At 48.6% G+C, this 16,392-nt stretch overlaps 2 protein-coding genes across 2 annotated transcripts in view; both read right to left on the bottom strand.

Annotated features, from left to right (window-relative positions):
- The window catches only part of LOC309357091 (unconventional myosin-XV-like), a 100,464-nt gene extending 97,864 nt beyond the window's left edge, over positions 1-2,600 (bottom strand). Inside the window, exon 1 of the mRNA XM_081889025.1 lies at positions 2,242-2,600. Coding sequence (XP_081745151.1) covers positions 2,242-2,598 — 357 coding nt within the window. The 5' untranslated portion in view covers positions 2,599-2,600. The remainder of the gene's footprint in view (positions 1-2,241) is intronic.
- A 14-nt stretch (positions 2,601-2,614) lies between these two features.
- Positions 2,615-6,390, bottom strand: LOC309356239 (unconventional myosin-XV-like; the record flags this gene model as incomplete). Its single annotated transcript, XM_081887512.1, has 2 exons — positions 2,615-2,629; positions 2,716-6,390. The coding sequence occupies 2 exons, from the start codon at positions 6,388-6,390 to the stop codon at positions 2,615-2,617; spliced, it is 3,690 nt and encodes a 1,229-aa protein (XP_081743638.1).
- Positions 6,391-16,392: the final 10,002 nt, after the last annotated feature.

Genomic DNA, 16,392 nt, shown 5'->3' with positions numbered 1-16,392 from the left:
CGACATCTTGTGACATATTGCTGACCTGACCCTGACACCCGTCCTGATAGATATATAGAGTGATTGAGAGGATATATAAGCTGTCTGGAGGAGGAATTGTGGGGCAGGAGCTGCCCCGTCCTCGTGGTCTGAACGTTGTCAAAGCCAGTCTCTCCTCACAGGGAACTCTGGGAATTGTAGCTCTGGGACAGGAATAGGGGCCTCCTAACAACCCTCAGGACACTTCACAAACTACATCTCCCAGAATTCTCTGGGGGAAGCCATGAGTGGTATTATAGTGCATTAAATGCATGGCGTGAATGTGGCCCAAGAGCAGGAGCAAGGGAGCAAATTGGCCTGCTGTGACTAATAGTTGTACTGAAGGGCCCCTGCTAAACTCCTGAGGAACCCCCAGGTGTCCTCCAACCCCCCATTCCTAACCCTTTAGCCACCTTGACTGTAAGTAAAAGAACAAATGGTTAAAAGGTATCTAGAGTAAGGGGCTACCAAGTCCTAATTCTTTCTCAAGTCGTCATGCCGTGTCTCGGCTGAATCATTTCAGACTGCAGGTAGGCACTGAAATGATTGAATTATCTTGCGTGCACTAAAAAACAACCCAAAACCCCTTCCCCGTAGAAAACTAGCATGTCAGAACTAGACCCCTCCTTGATATTCTAGATTTCTATGCATAGGTTGTGTGTGTAAATACACACACTACAAAAGAACACATGATTACGTGAGCCCCCCACCTGCACCAGTGCAGCCTAGGCACAGGTTGGCTCTATCCCTGATGCTTTTGAAACACCAAACAATTTTTTTTAAAGTAAATTTTTATCCTATCCCTTTTCCAAGTAGCTCAAGAGAGCATAGATGATTTCCCTCCTGCTTCATTTTAACACCTAGTAAGCTTCATGGAAAAGTGGGGATTTGAACCCTGATCTCTCAAGTTCTAAACCAACGCTCTAACCTTCACACCATACTGGCTCTCTATAAACATTCCCACTGCTTCTAGGAAAGGTGTGGATAATCCCCAAGAAAGTGGTGGAAGAGAAGATGTTGCTTAGCAACCATGCAGAGTGACCTGATCTTTGCTGAGGTAACACGAGCCCTGATTGGCTGAGTACTTTTGAGGGAGTTTTCCTCTGTATGTTTGGTTGTATGTCTCCCTCCATGCACAAAGCCTGAACTAAGAAAGACAAAACCTCTCTATTCCTTTCTCCTCAAATCGTACACTGTTGTTGTTCAGTTTTGCTCAGTAAAGTGTTATCAAGACTTTTCTCCCTGGGCTCTGTCTGTGTTATTTAAGTGACTTTGCTTACAGGCAGCATCTCGTTTTCAAGCCTGCCGTGGTGCCCTGTTTGTTGGTATCGAGACTGTAAAGGCAGTGGCAGAAGATTGGTAAGCAAATACGTATCAAAAGATAAGCTCCTCAAAAGCTGGGCTTTGAACGATGATCCGCTTCAGGCAGCTCAGCTCAAGGCAGCAGGAGTCAGCTTCGCTCTAATTAATACTCTCCTCCTGTTCCATGCCAGCTCCATGTCGGAGATCAGGTCCCTAAATTTACATACAGCTCTTTCGCTCGGACAGGCAGCTTGTGCCTCTAACAGGGGCTACTAACCCTGAGGGCTGTGGTTTGCCTCCACTGTCAGAGGCAGCAAATGTTTCTGAATTCCAGTTGCTGGAAAAAGCAGGAGGGGTGACTGCTGTTGATTCAGGTGCTGCTTGCGAACTTCCCATAGGGGGTTCTGTTTGGCCACTGTAAGAACAGGAGCCACTGGCCTCATCCAGCAGGCTCATATAACTGCAAACGTAACTGAATTACTTCCCATCCCTAAGTGAGACCTTGCGAGTGAACCTGATCCAGAATTCCAAGAGAACCTGGACAGAAAAGTCCAATTCAGGATAACCTTTCCACTTCCATCCACCCCTAGTTCCCAGACCAGGGCCAACCCAAGGAGAAGGGCAAAATGCGCCCCACACAAACAGATTTCATGGACAGTTGAATCTTACTTAATTACAGGGGCAACAGGATCCTGAGGGTACTCGGCTAGTTATGGGGGGACAGGACAGGTATTGTGCCAAATCAAACTCTTGCCTCCCAGAAGAGGCCAGAGAAGAAACAGCTAGGGAAGCTGCCCTCCCCTGAACATCCGCCGCCTGAGACAGTTACCACACTCTGCCTAACGATAGGGCCGGCCCTGTTCTGCTCCACTCCCCTCCCCCTCCCCGTCACAAAATAGTACAGGGCTCTCCTTCAATTACCTTGCACCGCCACCTCTTGCTCATCCCACCAAATTCCGTGTGGTGCATCGTCGACCCCCGTGTCAGGTACCAAGCCAAGCCACTGCCTCCCTGGAAAGATGTCGATGGGTTCAAGCTCCCCGAGGCCCAATCGTTAGCTGCCTGGTGCCGGGGGCTGTTCTGGTTTTGCATGCGGGATTTCCTCCTGAAGGAAGAGCCGATCCGCTGGATCTGGGGCATGACGACGGCGTACCTCCCAAAGCTGTCCTCCGCGTCGTTTTCATGCAGTTCGGCGGGCGAATAGGCAGCTTCCCAGCTTCCCAGGTGGTTATTCCGAAAGGGTGAGGAACGGGGAAGGGAAGGACTCCCCCTTCCCATGTTGTAGGTGGGCCCCTTAAACGAAGCTGCCCTTTGGGACAAGGGGCTGAGGTTGGGCCCTCCCAAGTGGCCAGGATTGCCCCCAGAAATGGCGTAGGACCAATTACTATCCCAGGCCTTGCGGGCCAGTTTTGGAGTCGGTGACCGGGAGTGGCCGGCCAACCCTGCTTGCTTCGATGATGGTGGTGGTGGAGGCGGTGGAGGAGGAGTATCCTCATAAAATAGACTCCTGGAAAAGGGGGGCAACTGTCCAGGGATGTGATCAGCCCGTGCCTGGGACGCATTCCTATCTTTCGTGCTGCTTTTTGTCAGGGAAGGGGGAAGCCTGATGGACGAAACAGCCTGGGCCATCCCAGCTAATGGCTGTCCGACGCGCTGCAGGTAGGCCTGCCGGGTGCTGGGAACAGGACTCGAGGGCACAGACAGATTCGAAAGGCTCCTCAGGCTTCCGCTGGCTCTTGTCTTGGGTGAGGGATTCCAGGCTGCTGGCCTTCCATTCCCAGAAACACGGTCCCACCTCTGCTGCTGCTGCTGCTGTTGCTGCTGTTGCCACTGAGCCTCTCCTGGTCCATTGGCACCATCAAAAGCCTCGGTGAGAGGAGCCGAGTTTCTTGGAGACTCCCTGATGGTGACCCTCCGGCTCCCTTGCTGCGTAAACATGTGAGGGGAGCTCCTGGCAGACAAATTGGGGGACTGGGAGCCAAACTGCCTCATGAACTGGTTTCTCATTAACGGTTTCACGGCTTTGGTCGGGGGCTCTTGCTGCCTGCTCCAAGCTTGGGGGAGCATGGCTTGAGCATCCACAGGCGGGGGGCTCATTCTCCTTGGCGGCTGGAAAGGGTTTTGGATGGGAGGCGAGCCAAAATTCCTTAGAGATGGTTGAGGTGAGGGAGGGGCTTTCAATCTCCCGGTGGTGGGATTATGGAAGCCCGCTGAGGCAAATCTTCCGGGGGTTCTATTTGACATAGCATCCTGGAACTTGGAAGTAATGGATTTGACGGAGCCATGAAATGAAGGATGGCTCAAAGGGGCCTCGGTCCTGTGACTACTGACTCCTCCTAAACTAGAGGAGGATGGAGTGTGTTGGCTCATAAAAGGATTACGTGCTGTTGGTCTAGGGGATGAAGGTGAGCGGAAGGTGGCATTTTCTGATGGGTTCCCTGTGGTGGCTGGCCTATGTCCCCATGATGGAGTAGCATTTTCTGGCGGTGAAATGACTCTCTTCAAAGGAGTAGGAGCCCCAGATGTAGGTGAGTTCCTCCGCTGGAGGGAAGGACTTCCATGCATGATTGTTGACCATGAAGAAGAGGAGGACCTTGAGGGCTGGTGGCCACCAGACAACTGCTGATAAGGGTTACTTATCTCAGGAACGTGGAAGCCGGTCTGAGGCCTATTTAAGCCATATGACCTTGGACTTTGTTTTAGAGAAGAGGGAGAGTTGGCTGTTTGGCTGAATTCCCTCTGAGGTGAGCTGGGGCCTTCTTGGTGTGTCTTTGTGTAGGAAGATGACCGGGCAAATGGAAGTGTGTTGTGCAGCTCTTCCTGAAGAGCATCTCGTAGTCTCGCTGCAGGGTGAGAAGGAGCGAGGCCACTGCCGTGCCTCCCTGGAGTCCCAAACCGCCTCATGGATTGAGGAGAAGATGCTAAACTGACCATCTGAGAGAGCCTTGCCCCCAGCTGAGGAGAAGGCGGCCCCATACGCCTACTCTCTCCTAATGGTGAAGACAGAGTTCTCCTAGTTGGAGATGGCGTAGTAGGCCTGCTTGGTCCATCATTCCCGCGGTGCTTGAGTATGGGCTTTGGTTGTGAGAGAGATCTTTGTAGGAACTGCCCCAGAGGGCTTCCAAATTCTCTGGGGGAGAAGCTAGGATTATTCGCAGCCGGGATCAAATGCCTTCTGGGCGAGTCTGGGGAGAGAGGCCTTTGAAGCTTCCGAACGAAACAGCCAGGGAGCAGCTTTGAGAAAGTCCTCGGTGACCTGGGAGGCTCTAGATTCTGATCATCAAACTGGGCAAAAGGAGATGTCAAGGGCTCTGATTCTTCTTCCTCTTCCTCCTCCTCTAGATCAAAACTGGCAAGCGGAATGTGTGGTGAAGGAGGGAGGGAGACATCAAGCTTGTCTGTGCCGAAGAGTTTCACCTGAGGCCTTGGGAAAAGCCGGAAGCCTCTTTTCACAGACAGCTTGGAAGGCAAATTTTCTCCCATCCCTTGCTGATCAAAAAAGGAAGAATTGGAGAGCGCAGTGGGGTAGCGGCCCTGTTCTTCCACAGCTCCTTCCGTTTCATCTGTCTCCACGATGTCATCCAATGGATAGGCGTACGGGTTATACGAAGACTGTGTCTGAGGGGACCATTCGTGCTCGCTGTAGCTGACTTCGTGCTGAGAGTAGGTGCCATCATCAGGATACCCCAGTTCATCTTCCCCTGCAAAATGGGGCCCATGTGTCCCTTCGCCCTCTTCATAACCACTCCCAAAGGCATCATAAGATTCGTACGGAGAATAGCTGGCAGAGAGTTCATAATCTGGATTATCACGATTAGGATAGTCACACTGGTCTTGCTCATAGAACTCCACCGGCTCCTCAAATGGTCCAGATTCTTCATCCGCTGGATACCTGTCATCATGCTCACCATCACACACTTCTGGGTCGTAATAATCTTCCTCTTGGCAGTCATCGTAGAAATTCAGTGGGGTGGCAGAATCCACATCTTCCCAGTAGCCGAACTCTTCCTGGGGTTGGCCGTAGAGGGTGCTCTTGCCTCCTGGGGTCTTCCTCATGTTAGCTTTGTGCTTCAGAACCTCATCCCCCGATGGGAAGGGCAGCTTCTTGGCTCCAATCTTGGTCAGCCAGGATTCATTGGTGACCTTTCCATCGCAGGTGCACCGGCCGTGTTTGGCCAAGAATCTCCTGGTCAGCCAGCTGGTTGCAGCTGCAACGTTGCTGACGATCTCGGCCCGGGGCTTGAAGTTGCCCACCTTCCTCTTCCGGCACAGGCCGCCAAATAACCCTTTGCCTGTAGCTTTCCCACCGCCGAAGCGTATCAGCATGAAGGTCGACTTCTTCCCCTCCGCCTTGGGCGGCGCCTCTTTCTTCCTCTCCTTCTTCTTCTTCTTCCCAAGGGACTTAAAGCGCATCATAAGGTTGGAGGTGGACTTGAGGATGCCCTTGTTCTTCTTGGACTTCTTTGTGGTGCTGTGCTTCTTCAGCCCCCAGAAGAAGCGGGAGGCGTTCTTGAACTGGCCTTTCTTGCGGCTCTTCTTTGGGCCCAGCCCTCGGAAGCCCATCAAGAACTTGGACGTGCTCTTCAAGCTCCGCCTCCTAGGGGGCGGATCCTCCTTCTTGGCTATCGTCATGGCCTTGGTGGCCCCTTTCAGCTGGGCTTTGGCTTGCTCCTTCTTGGCCCCTTTCTTCTTCTTGGCATCGTCAGTCGCCAGGCCGATGACCAGCTTGGAGGCGCCTTTCAGCGGCTTTCCTTTCTTCTTCCCAGAGGCATCTTCCTCCTCCTCCACCACCACGGCCTCCTCTTCCGCTGCCCCTTTCTTGCCTTTGGCTGCCCCTTTCTTACCAAATTTGGCCAACCCCCCTTTCTTGTCTTTCCCTTTTTTAGCCTTCGGGTCTTCTTCGATCTCCTCTTCCTCCACCACCTCCGCCACCTCTGCCACCTCCGCTACCTCCGCCACCTCGCTGCCCACCTCGCTCCCCTCGGCATTTTGGTCAGCCTCCGACACCTCTTCGGAGTCGCTGACGGCCTCCTTCTTCCCCTTCTTGGCATCTTTCCCTTTCTTAACCATTTTCTTGGTGTCGGAAGAGCCTCATCCTCTGCTTTCTCTCGGCCACTTCACCACAGGGTTTGCCCTTGGGCAGAGGTAGACAGGAATGCCCATGGTGACAGAAGCAAGGAAGAAATTATCAGGGCAACATGCGCATGGTGCTTCTTCAGATTTGGAACCCGGCCTCAAGACCTTTGCAGCAAAAGTGGGAACATTTCCCCCCGTATTAAAATTGCCCTCTTCAGAACTACAGGGGGAGAGGCAGAGAGAGAAAGAGAGAACAGCCTTCTCTTAATTTACCTTCTGACCGGATTGGGCAAGTCCCCGCAGGTATCACTGCGTTTTTTCCTATGCTTCGGATGCTGTGACGTTGACCTCTTTAATTCCCCCCAAGAAAGTTAAGAACTAACGCAGGATCTGGCCACAGCAGAGGTTGCTTCTGAGACTTATCTTGCAGAAGTCTTTCTCCTTATTGTTCTGTGGGGGAAATTGTCCTCAGTGCCCCTCTCCAGGTTTCCACAACAACCTGCCGGTCAGGAGATTTTTCAATTTGCTGTTTTCTACAGGGTGCCGGGAGTTAAAAAGTCAAGGTATAGTCACTGACTGAGAGGCTGGAATGTAACTGTATCTTCCTGGGCTCACATACATATGAATAATGTAACTGGGCAGCTCCATCTCCCCACGGAGACATCCTTCCAAAGGAGAAATAAAGCTTCTTTTTTTTTAAAGCAGCCTTGCCCAACCTGGTGCCCTGCAGATATTGCTGGACCCACCTCCGATCAGCCCTGGACAGCACAGCCCAAGGTCAGGGATGATGAGCATTGGAGTATAGCAATATCTAGAAGGCACCAGGTTGGGCAAGGACTGGGGAAGAGAATGGAAACCCAGAACCCCAACCCTACTCTTTTCATTTTTTCAACCCCATCCAACTGCAGCCAACAGGTATGACACGTCTATCATGTCCCCTCTTAGGCCAGATCCACACTATACATTTCAAGCACATCCGAAACACATTTCAAGCACATGACTCACCCGAAAGGACCCTGGGGGCTGGGATTTATTCCTCAAAGGGCTACAACCCCCAGCACCCATAACAAACCACAGTTCCCAGGGTGCTTTGGGGAAAGTTTGAAATGTATGCTGAATGAGCCTGAAATGTATAGTGTGGATCTGCCCTTATTGCTCACCTTTTCTCTAAACAAAAAAGCCCATTTTCTTGCAAGGGATGGAGCGACTACACAGGCAGAAAACATTGTGACGTTTGGGGCTTCTGGTTTATTGTCTCTGCTTAAATGCCTTTTATCTAGACGTATATAAAACTATGGGGGAAGTAGATGGAGCATACCCTCCAACATTTCTCTAATGAGCATAGGGACGTCCTCAGGAAAAGCGGGACATTCTGGGATCAAATCAGAAACCTGGAAGGTTTCCATAAATCTGGGACTGTCCCTGGAAAATAGGGGCACTGCCATTCACAGCCACAGTGGCGTAGCGTGGGTTGTCAGCACCCGGAGCAAGGCAAGTAATTTGCACCCCCTAACCCGTGGATTTACGCCCCCTAACCCCCAGATGTTGCGCCCGGTGCGGCCGGCCCCCCCCTGCACCCCCCACGCTACGCCACTGCGCAGCCAGCATGGCCAATGAGTCGGGGTGTTGAGTGTTGGAGGCTAACAATATCTGGAGAGACACGGGTCCCTCACACTCATCTTAAGCTTTAGAGGTTAAAGCCCAGAATGCTGAATAATTGATTGCAGCATTAAGCATTCACACGGTCCACTGCGACAAGGTCAAAGTCTTTTGGAATAATATATATGATGAGTTAAAAAGAATGTTCAGGTACACCTTTCCAAAGAGTCCTGAAGCATTTCTACTAGGAATGGTTGGAGAGGAAATACCAAAAATAGATTGGAAGTTGTTTATGTACGCTATAACGGTGGCAAGAATTTTGCTAGCCCCAAAATGGAAACAGCAGGAACTTCCAGCAATAGAAGAATGGCAGATGAAAGTTATGGAATATGCGGAAATGGCAAGGCCGACTGAACGTATCTGGAACCAGTGTGACCAAACATTCCAGAAAGAATGGACTAAATTTATACTATACAGTGGTACCTCGGGTTACATATGCTTCAGGTTACATATGCTTCAGGTTACAGACTCCGCTAACCCAGAAATACTACCTCGGGTTAAGAACTTTGCTTCAGGATGAGAACAGAAATCATGCTCCAGCGGCGCAGTGGCAGCAGGAGGCCCCATTAGCTAAAGTGGTGCTTCAGGTTAAGAACAGTTTCAGGTTAAGAATGGACCTCCGGAACGAATTAAGTACTTAACCCGAGGTACTGTATTTAGAGACTTATTGCACACATATAAAGACACTAACAGGACCAGTGGCATAGCGTGGGGGGTGCAGGGGGGGGCAGCCGCACCGGGCGCTCGCACTCGCAGCTCTCTGCCCCTACCTGGCTCACTCACTCTCTCTCACTGCAGTGCTGGCTGTGCGAATCCGATCTGAGCCGCCTGGTCGCCGCCCACTGTGGAGGGGGTGGGTGCCAGGCGTGCGGTGCGGAGAGAGAGCGAGGGACTATCTGGGGGAGGGACAGTGCAGCGGCCACACAGCGCAGCGCTGAGTGCGGGAGAGAACCACACCAGACCAGACCAGGCAGCAGCGAGAAGAAGCTGGCAGCGGCGGCAGGTTAGGGGTTAGGGGGCGCAAATTACTTGCCTTGCCCCGGGTACTGACAACCCACGCTATGCCACTGAGCAGGACTGAGATAAGACTCACTTCGTAAGAAGAATTAACATTCTATTTAAGATAAAAGAGAGTGTTAAGACAAGTTAAGATAAATATAGGGTGGAGATGTTACAAATGTGCAAAATAAAATGTAACAGAAACAAACCAGAAAAAGGACAGGGGGAAGTTGTATGCTTAGTACAGCAAATGAGATAATGGCTGTTATGTTATGGTACTATATAATTGTTAAAATTTGAAAATCAATAAAAATATGTGTGTTTTTTTTAAAAGAATCCACACAGTCCAGAACCAAAAATGTAGCCTTCTTTGCATCAAGGGGACAGGAATCTTTCTTTAGATTCTGAAAAATGCAGCCTTATTGAGCCAAGGGCCTGCCCATTCTGTTCTTTAAAGCAAAACTCTCTAACACACACCTACAGTATGTGCATGTGTGTATGGTACATGCAGTATCTTGGAAAAAGGTTCTCTGCTATTTGACACCTTCTCTCCTCCTCAAACCACCCCAGGGCATCTTAGAGCAGCAAGGAGTCCCGGAAAGACGCTGAGAAGGAGGTAGCAAAGCAGCAAGATAAAGTGAGGGATGTTGGGTACAATTACACACCACGAAGGACGTGTTCCTGCCTTTTGTTACTGCGTAATTTGGGCTTTACCACCAGACCTCGGAGTGGATTTATAATGACCTTTAGAAAGGCAATGTCCAAACCACTCATTGGATTTCTCTTAGTGGCAGCACATATGGTTGTAAGCCACAGCATGGAAGATCTTAGAAGGAACAAACTTGAATACAAGAGAGCCTAGCCTATTGCCCTTACAGAAAAGCTGGCGCATAAATCGAGGCTGGCAAGAGGAACAAAGCGCAAAGAGACGATTGCTGGAGAATGGCAGAGCTTGTTTCATTTACAAATACTCCTGAAAGCCAAATACAGTGGTACCTCGGGTTACACACACTTCAGGTTACAGACGCTTCAGGTTACAGATTCCGCTAACCCAGAAATAGTACCTTGGGTTAAGAACTTTGCTTCAGGATGAGAACAGAGATCGTGCTCTGGCAGCGCAGCAGCAGCAGGAGGCCCCATTAGCTAAAGTGGTGCTTCAGGTTAAGAACAGTTTCAGGTTAAGAACGGACCTCCAGAACGAATTAAGTACTTAACCCGAGGTACCACTGTATCGGTTCCAACCATTTATACTGTTGTAGATCACATAAGAAGAACATGTTTTACATATGGATACTCTTATAAGTTGTGGTGTATGTCCTGGAATACAGGCTTTGGTAACATACTTTGTGGGGGTCTCCAGGGAAAACTGGGTTGGCTGGGCTGGGCTGGGCTGGGTATGGGCTACCTTTACTTCCAGTAACGAGGGTGAAGAGCTCTCTCTATCAGCTCCATCAGGCCCCCTCTCTGCTCAGCTGTTACCTAGGGGACGCCATTCCATCAAGACTGCCTCAACAGGACAGATGCACACATACATACATCATATCAATCAACTGTCCCAGATATTTTGTCACCCCCCCTCAGTGGTGACACCCAGGGCAGCCCGCCCACACTGCACCCCCTTCTTCCGCCCCTGGGTACACATATGCGATGATTCTGAAAACAATAAAATTAGGAGGAAATAGAATGGCAGACTCGCACCACCCCTCTACCAGAAAGCCCACCTGCAACCTAAAATTTGAAAACAATATGTAATATAGAATAAAAGTTTACACATCCACTAAAACCAAGCACCAGAAAAACCATGGGGTTTTAGAGCTACATAAATTATAAATTATAATTAACATACTAGAATATAACTACAATTACAGTAGTTTAAACTCTGTTGCAGGGTTTGAATAACTTTAGTACTGTAGTAGATTTAAGACAGATCTGAAACCTTAGCGAAATCAATAATTAATTAGTCAATTTAAGACAAAAACGTGTATTGGTAACAAATAGATAATTGAAATAAGGAATGGATGGGAGGTCGGGTTTATAGTCCAAGGACCGCTTTTTGTTTTATTGATTTGTAATTAATAATGTCCATATTATGGTTTGGTTTGTATTTCTTGTCTTGTTTTTTTTTTCTTTTTTGGTGTATCAAAAAGAAAAAAAAGAATATACTCTGTACAGCAGGGGTGGGTGAATGTGGCCCTCCAGGCATCTCTATCTGGCCCTTGAGACTCTCACCAGGGAACACAGTCCTCCTTAGCTTTGCCTCACACCCTCCTCTACTGGTTTTGTCTACCTGGAGTGTGCCCTTGCCCTGTGATAATACCTCTCTCTTGCCTGGGCCGAAGATGGAGAGAGATCCATGGGTGTAGAAACAGAAACCTCTGGATTCTGCAAGGCTCAAATGTCATCTACTGTGCAAAGGCAAGAGTTGCCTTGGTTGCTTCACTTACTTTCCGCCTCTGGCCCTTAAGGCAATCAGCATGCAGCCCTCGGAAATTTACTTGCGGGTGAAGTCAGCCCTTGTTCTCCACTGCTTCTATGCAACATTTATAGGGCCATAAGCGCAGTGGGAGAGCATCTGCCTTGCATAGAGAAGGTCCCAGCTTCAGTCCCCAGCATCTCCAGGTAGGGATGGGAACGTCCCTTACCTCAAAAACTTGGGAGAGCCGCTGCCAGTCTGTTTGCAGAGAATAGTGGGCTAGATAGGCAAACTCTCTGACTCACTGAGAAGGCGAGTTCCTATGTTCCCACAGCTACACCAGGTGTTTCTGTTTACAATCGGCAGTTTCAATTTCTGTGTCTGGAAAATCACCACACCCATTTTTGTCTTTTGGGGGACACCTGTGTTCAAACCAAACTACCTGTGATGTTAAATGTGTCTTTGCAATTAGTGTGCATGTGTTATTGTTTTTTTAATGCAAAAAGCAGTCATTGGGGGGGGGGCAGGGGCCCTATAATTATCAGGACTGTAACTGGCAGGTAGGGGGCTTAACCCTTTCCACCCTGGCTTAGTGGGAAGGGGTTTTTTCCCCCTACCTAATGCAAAGAGTTTTCCAGTAGTGATGTATGGAAGTGAGAGCTGGACCATAAAAAGGCTGATCGCTGAAGAATTGATGCTTTTGAATTCTGGTGCTGGAGGAGACTCTTGAGAGTACCATGGACTGCAAAATATCAAACCTTTCCATTCTGAAGGAAATCAGCCCTGAGTGCTCACTGGAAGGACAGATCCTGCAGCTGAGGCTCCAATACTTTGGCCACCTCATGAGAAGAGAAGACTCCCTGGAAAAGACCCTGATGTTGGGAAAGATTGAGGGTACAAGGAGAAGGGGACAATAGAGGATGAGATGGTTGGACGGTGTTCTCGAAGCTACTAACATGAGTTTGACCAAGCTGCGGGAGGCAATGGAAGACAGGAGGGCCAGGCATGCTCTGGTCCATGGGGTCACAAAGAGTCGGACACGAGTAAACGACTAAACAACAACAAATGCAAAGAGTGGCTTCAAAGGAGCAAATTTCATCAGCACTGTGGCAGAGAAAAGGGTTAAACTCCCCTCCCTGCCTCCTTCAATCCCAGTGATTATCAGCCTTCCTCAAAAGAACTCATATACACATTTTTTTAAAATTTAAAAATAAAAAGTGTACTCTAATTACAAAGACTTGTTTAACATCTCCTGCAGTTTGACCCTGAGTGGCTAAAGTAAGGAGTGACATCTAGTGTCTGTGAAATGAGTTTCCTAACAACGCATAGATGTACTTTGCTACCCAGATGTATTTCTTTCATCTTGTCCATTTTTTAGCTCTAGAAGGATTAAGAATGGGTGAAGCAGCAGCACACTTTCAAATAAAGAAACACACAATTTCATAAAACACAGGCTATCTCAAAACGAGGCAGCTGAGATCAATTGCTCAACTGGTAGAACACGAGACTCTTGATCTCAGGGCTGTGAGATCAAGAACCTCATAGGACAAAAAGATTTCTGCCTAGGGTTGGGCTAGATTACCCTTGTGATCCCTTCCAACTCTACAATTCCATGGTTCTGTGGTTTTATGATGACATAGTGGGGAGAGGATCACGGTTGAAAAAGGCTTTTCTAGTTTGTCCACTGCAGAGATTTAAATTTCCCGATCAAACAACTCAATCTCTGCACAGTGCTAGCTAATAAATCCAATTTTGCAGAGGAGATTATACACTATTTTATTATTTTTGTAATTGTGTTTTCCCTCCTCCAGTTTTAACGTGTGTGTGTGTGTGCGCGCGCATGCGCGCCACATCATGTGACTCATTATGCAGGGTGGGGCTTACCTGGGCCCCTCAATATTTTATTATTGTTGGCACCCCTGATATGGTAGCAATAAACAGGGTGGTGAAGAGGTGCCAACAGAGGCATTTTCAGACTCAAAGAACAGTCCAGGGGCCGGGAGCGAATCCTGTCTGAAATCCCAGAAAGCTGCTGGTGGCAACAATTGTCAACAAAACTCAACTAGATGGATTTGCGGTCTGACTCGGTAGAACGCAGCATTCCATGCTCATCCATCTATTGCTGTATACTTGTTGGTTATAATATATTGAGCAGTATTCAACTGAGGTCTCCTCAGACTAAACCTACTGAAATCAATGGGCCTATCATGTTCATTAATTTCAGTGGGTCTTGGTCTGAGTAAAAGTTAGTTGCCTACCACTCACTGAAAAGTATTAAACACATTGGAAAAAGTTTATTTATAGAAATACTGTAAAATTAATGAGCGTTAGAAAAATGTTGGAATGAAATTATATGGCTTTAGTAGAAATGTTATAAGGAGTTAAGCACAAATAAGTATTATAGTATTAATGGAAAAGAAGGTTAAAATAAGTTAAGAAAATTATATGACAGAAAATAGAGAAAGATGGAAAGGAATTGCTGAAACAATTAACAGAAGTGGAATACAAAAAGGGAGGTGAGAGGAGGTCGATGAAACGAGGGAATGAAAAATAGGGCATTGAAATGGTTCGATGTATGTTTTTAAATTGTTTTTGCTTTGTTTTGTCTAATGTGTTAATGTCGCGTTGTGTACTGTTTATATATTGTATTGTATTTTCTTTCTTTTGCTTCTTCTTCTTTTTCTTCTTCTCTTTTCCTTCTTTTTTGTAAGGTTTAAAAGTAATAAATATTATTTTTTAAAAAAGAAAAGTATTACACACAGACAGTGCTTCTTTTCTGGGGGTACGCATACCCCAAAACATTTTGCGAATCTTCTCTTCGTACTATTGTCCATTTGCTGTATATTTGTTTTACCCGATTTGAACTATAAAATGGTGGTTTTCTTGAGTCAAAATCAGAGTACCCATAAACATTTTTTTAAGAAAAAAAGCAGTGTGTGCGTGTGCGTCTAATAGAAATATGGAGCAGGGGGCGAGGGACCGTCCTCCTTGCATGGCTTACCTTTCAGAAAGCCTGCCATCCGGACACAACCGAAAATCTGGGAGTCGAAGCCTCAAAAGCCCTAGAAACGTGGCGTCTCCTGGTGAGCTGGTGCCACCCAGTCGCCAGCCCGGAGTCGGCAGGTGGAGAAATTGCAGCTTGCATTAAGCATTCTGAGTCCCCTTCTCTGAACTGAGTGGGGAGCGGTGGCGGGGGGCTAAAGATGTCCGATGCTGCCTACCAGCATCGAGTGCCGTCTGTCCCCCGGCCCACCTGGAAAAACAATGGCTGCTCTCCGAGACTGTCTTGACAACTGTTGCTTCCCCTTCAATCCCTGCCGGGCAGGCGCAGCCAGTGCCAGCTCTCAAGCAGTAAATAATAGGAGACAATGAGGCAGCCTGACAGGGTTGGAAGAAATCCTTCCCGGTCCTCTTTGGCATCGCTTCTTGTACAGATGCCTGCCTGCCACCGAGTTAGGGTGGCCAGAGATCCGGCTTGAAATACCCAAAATACAACCTCCTTCCCAACAGACCCCTCAGATGCTGAGGTCAACAGGGGGCCCCCTCTTGGCAGTTCCTCCACCTCAGAGGCTCATCTGTGGTGGCCCAGGAAAGGGCCTTCTCTGTGGTGGCCCCTAAGCAGTTAAATCCCCACAGATGCCTGGCACCTTTGCTATACAGCTTCTGGCAAATACTGATGGCACACTTTTTTGCCTTGAGGTGTCCGGTTTTAGGACCCTCCTTATAATAGGTTGTTTTTAAACCGGTTTTAATATGATTTATTTCAGCATCGCCACATGCCCTCTTTTTCACGGGTAGAGTCGCCATAGCAATCCATAGTAAAAAGCAGAAGTTGGCAAATGGGTTCTCTTTCTCGCTCTTCAAAATACAGCAACACTAATTTATCGTAACAGCTTTAATTTTGCCCAAGGCGACCCAAAGAGTCTTACAACCAACCAACTAAAAGAACAATATCGTCTTCCCAGGATAAAACGTAATAGCTCGAATGGTTGAGCTGCAGCCAAAACACTACTCGGTCCCTTTCAGAAGGTTTTGCTGCTCTCGTGTTAAATTGTTTTATTTCTTCATTTTATATTGAAATTTAAGAGAGAGAAAAGTTGCAAGCGAAGATCTCTCCACACACCATGGATACCGACTGACGCAAGCCAGGCTGACTAGGCCTGTTGCCATGGTTTTTTTTCTCCTCAGAATAGGCATCGTGCGCGAAAATGGCCGCCACACCTAGTGACAGGGATGAAGCTCCCAAGTAGATACCAAGCACCCTGCAGAACCTTTGGACAACGGCTCGTCCTTTCAATATCCCTACTGCCCCACAAATCACTGTTTTTGGCCAAACAAGCCCACCGCGACCTGCCATGTCCCCCACCTACAGAACCTGCTGAAGCTGACTTGCCCGACTCCTCAAGTTGCAGGGATGGGGGACCTTTTTTCCCATCTTGAGGGCCACATTCCCTTCAGGGGAACCATCTGGGGGCCGCATGCCAGAGCAGAACCAGAGGCAAAAGTGTAGGGGGTGGGGAGCAATGAATGTGAACTCTTTTATCTTTTTAGTTTCTATACATACTGGGTCAACGGACCATACTCTGCCCAGATGAGCAAGGGCCATTCTTGTGAGCTCAAGGACACATTCCAGCCAGGCAAAAACCACTTAGGGTGTGAAACTGGGCCGGTGAGGGGTAGGGGCTGGGGGCAGTTCTGAGGACCAGATAGAGATCCCCGGAGGGCCACATTTGGCCCCCAGGGCCTGGGGGATGCCCCCACTCTTGCTCTAGTAGGTTAAGAAATATGGATTAAGTTGCCAAATTGCTTGGGTTCATTATGGAACTTCACACCCGGACATCGAGGCTGAAGATGACAGTCCCCATAAACTGGGGAAGGAGGTGGTGATTTAGTACCCCAATGTAGTGCCAGCACTGGCCCTTTCT

Source organism: Podarcis melisellensis (assembly GCF_964234715.1).
Source record: "Podarcis melisellensis genome assembly, chromosome: 14".
NCBI classification, from domain to species: Eukaryota; Metazoa; Chordata; class Lepidosauria; order Squamata; family Lacertidae; genus Podarcis; species Podarcis melisellensis.
The sequence above is the reverse complement of the archived record's forward strand: the minus strand, read 5'-3'. Positions and strand labels throughout refer to the sequence as shown.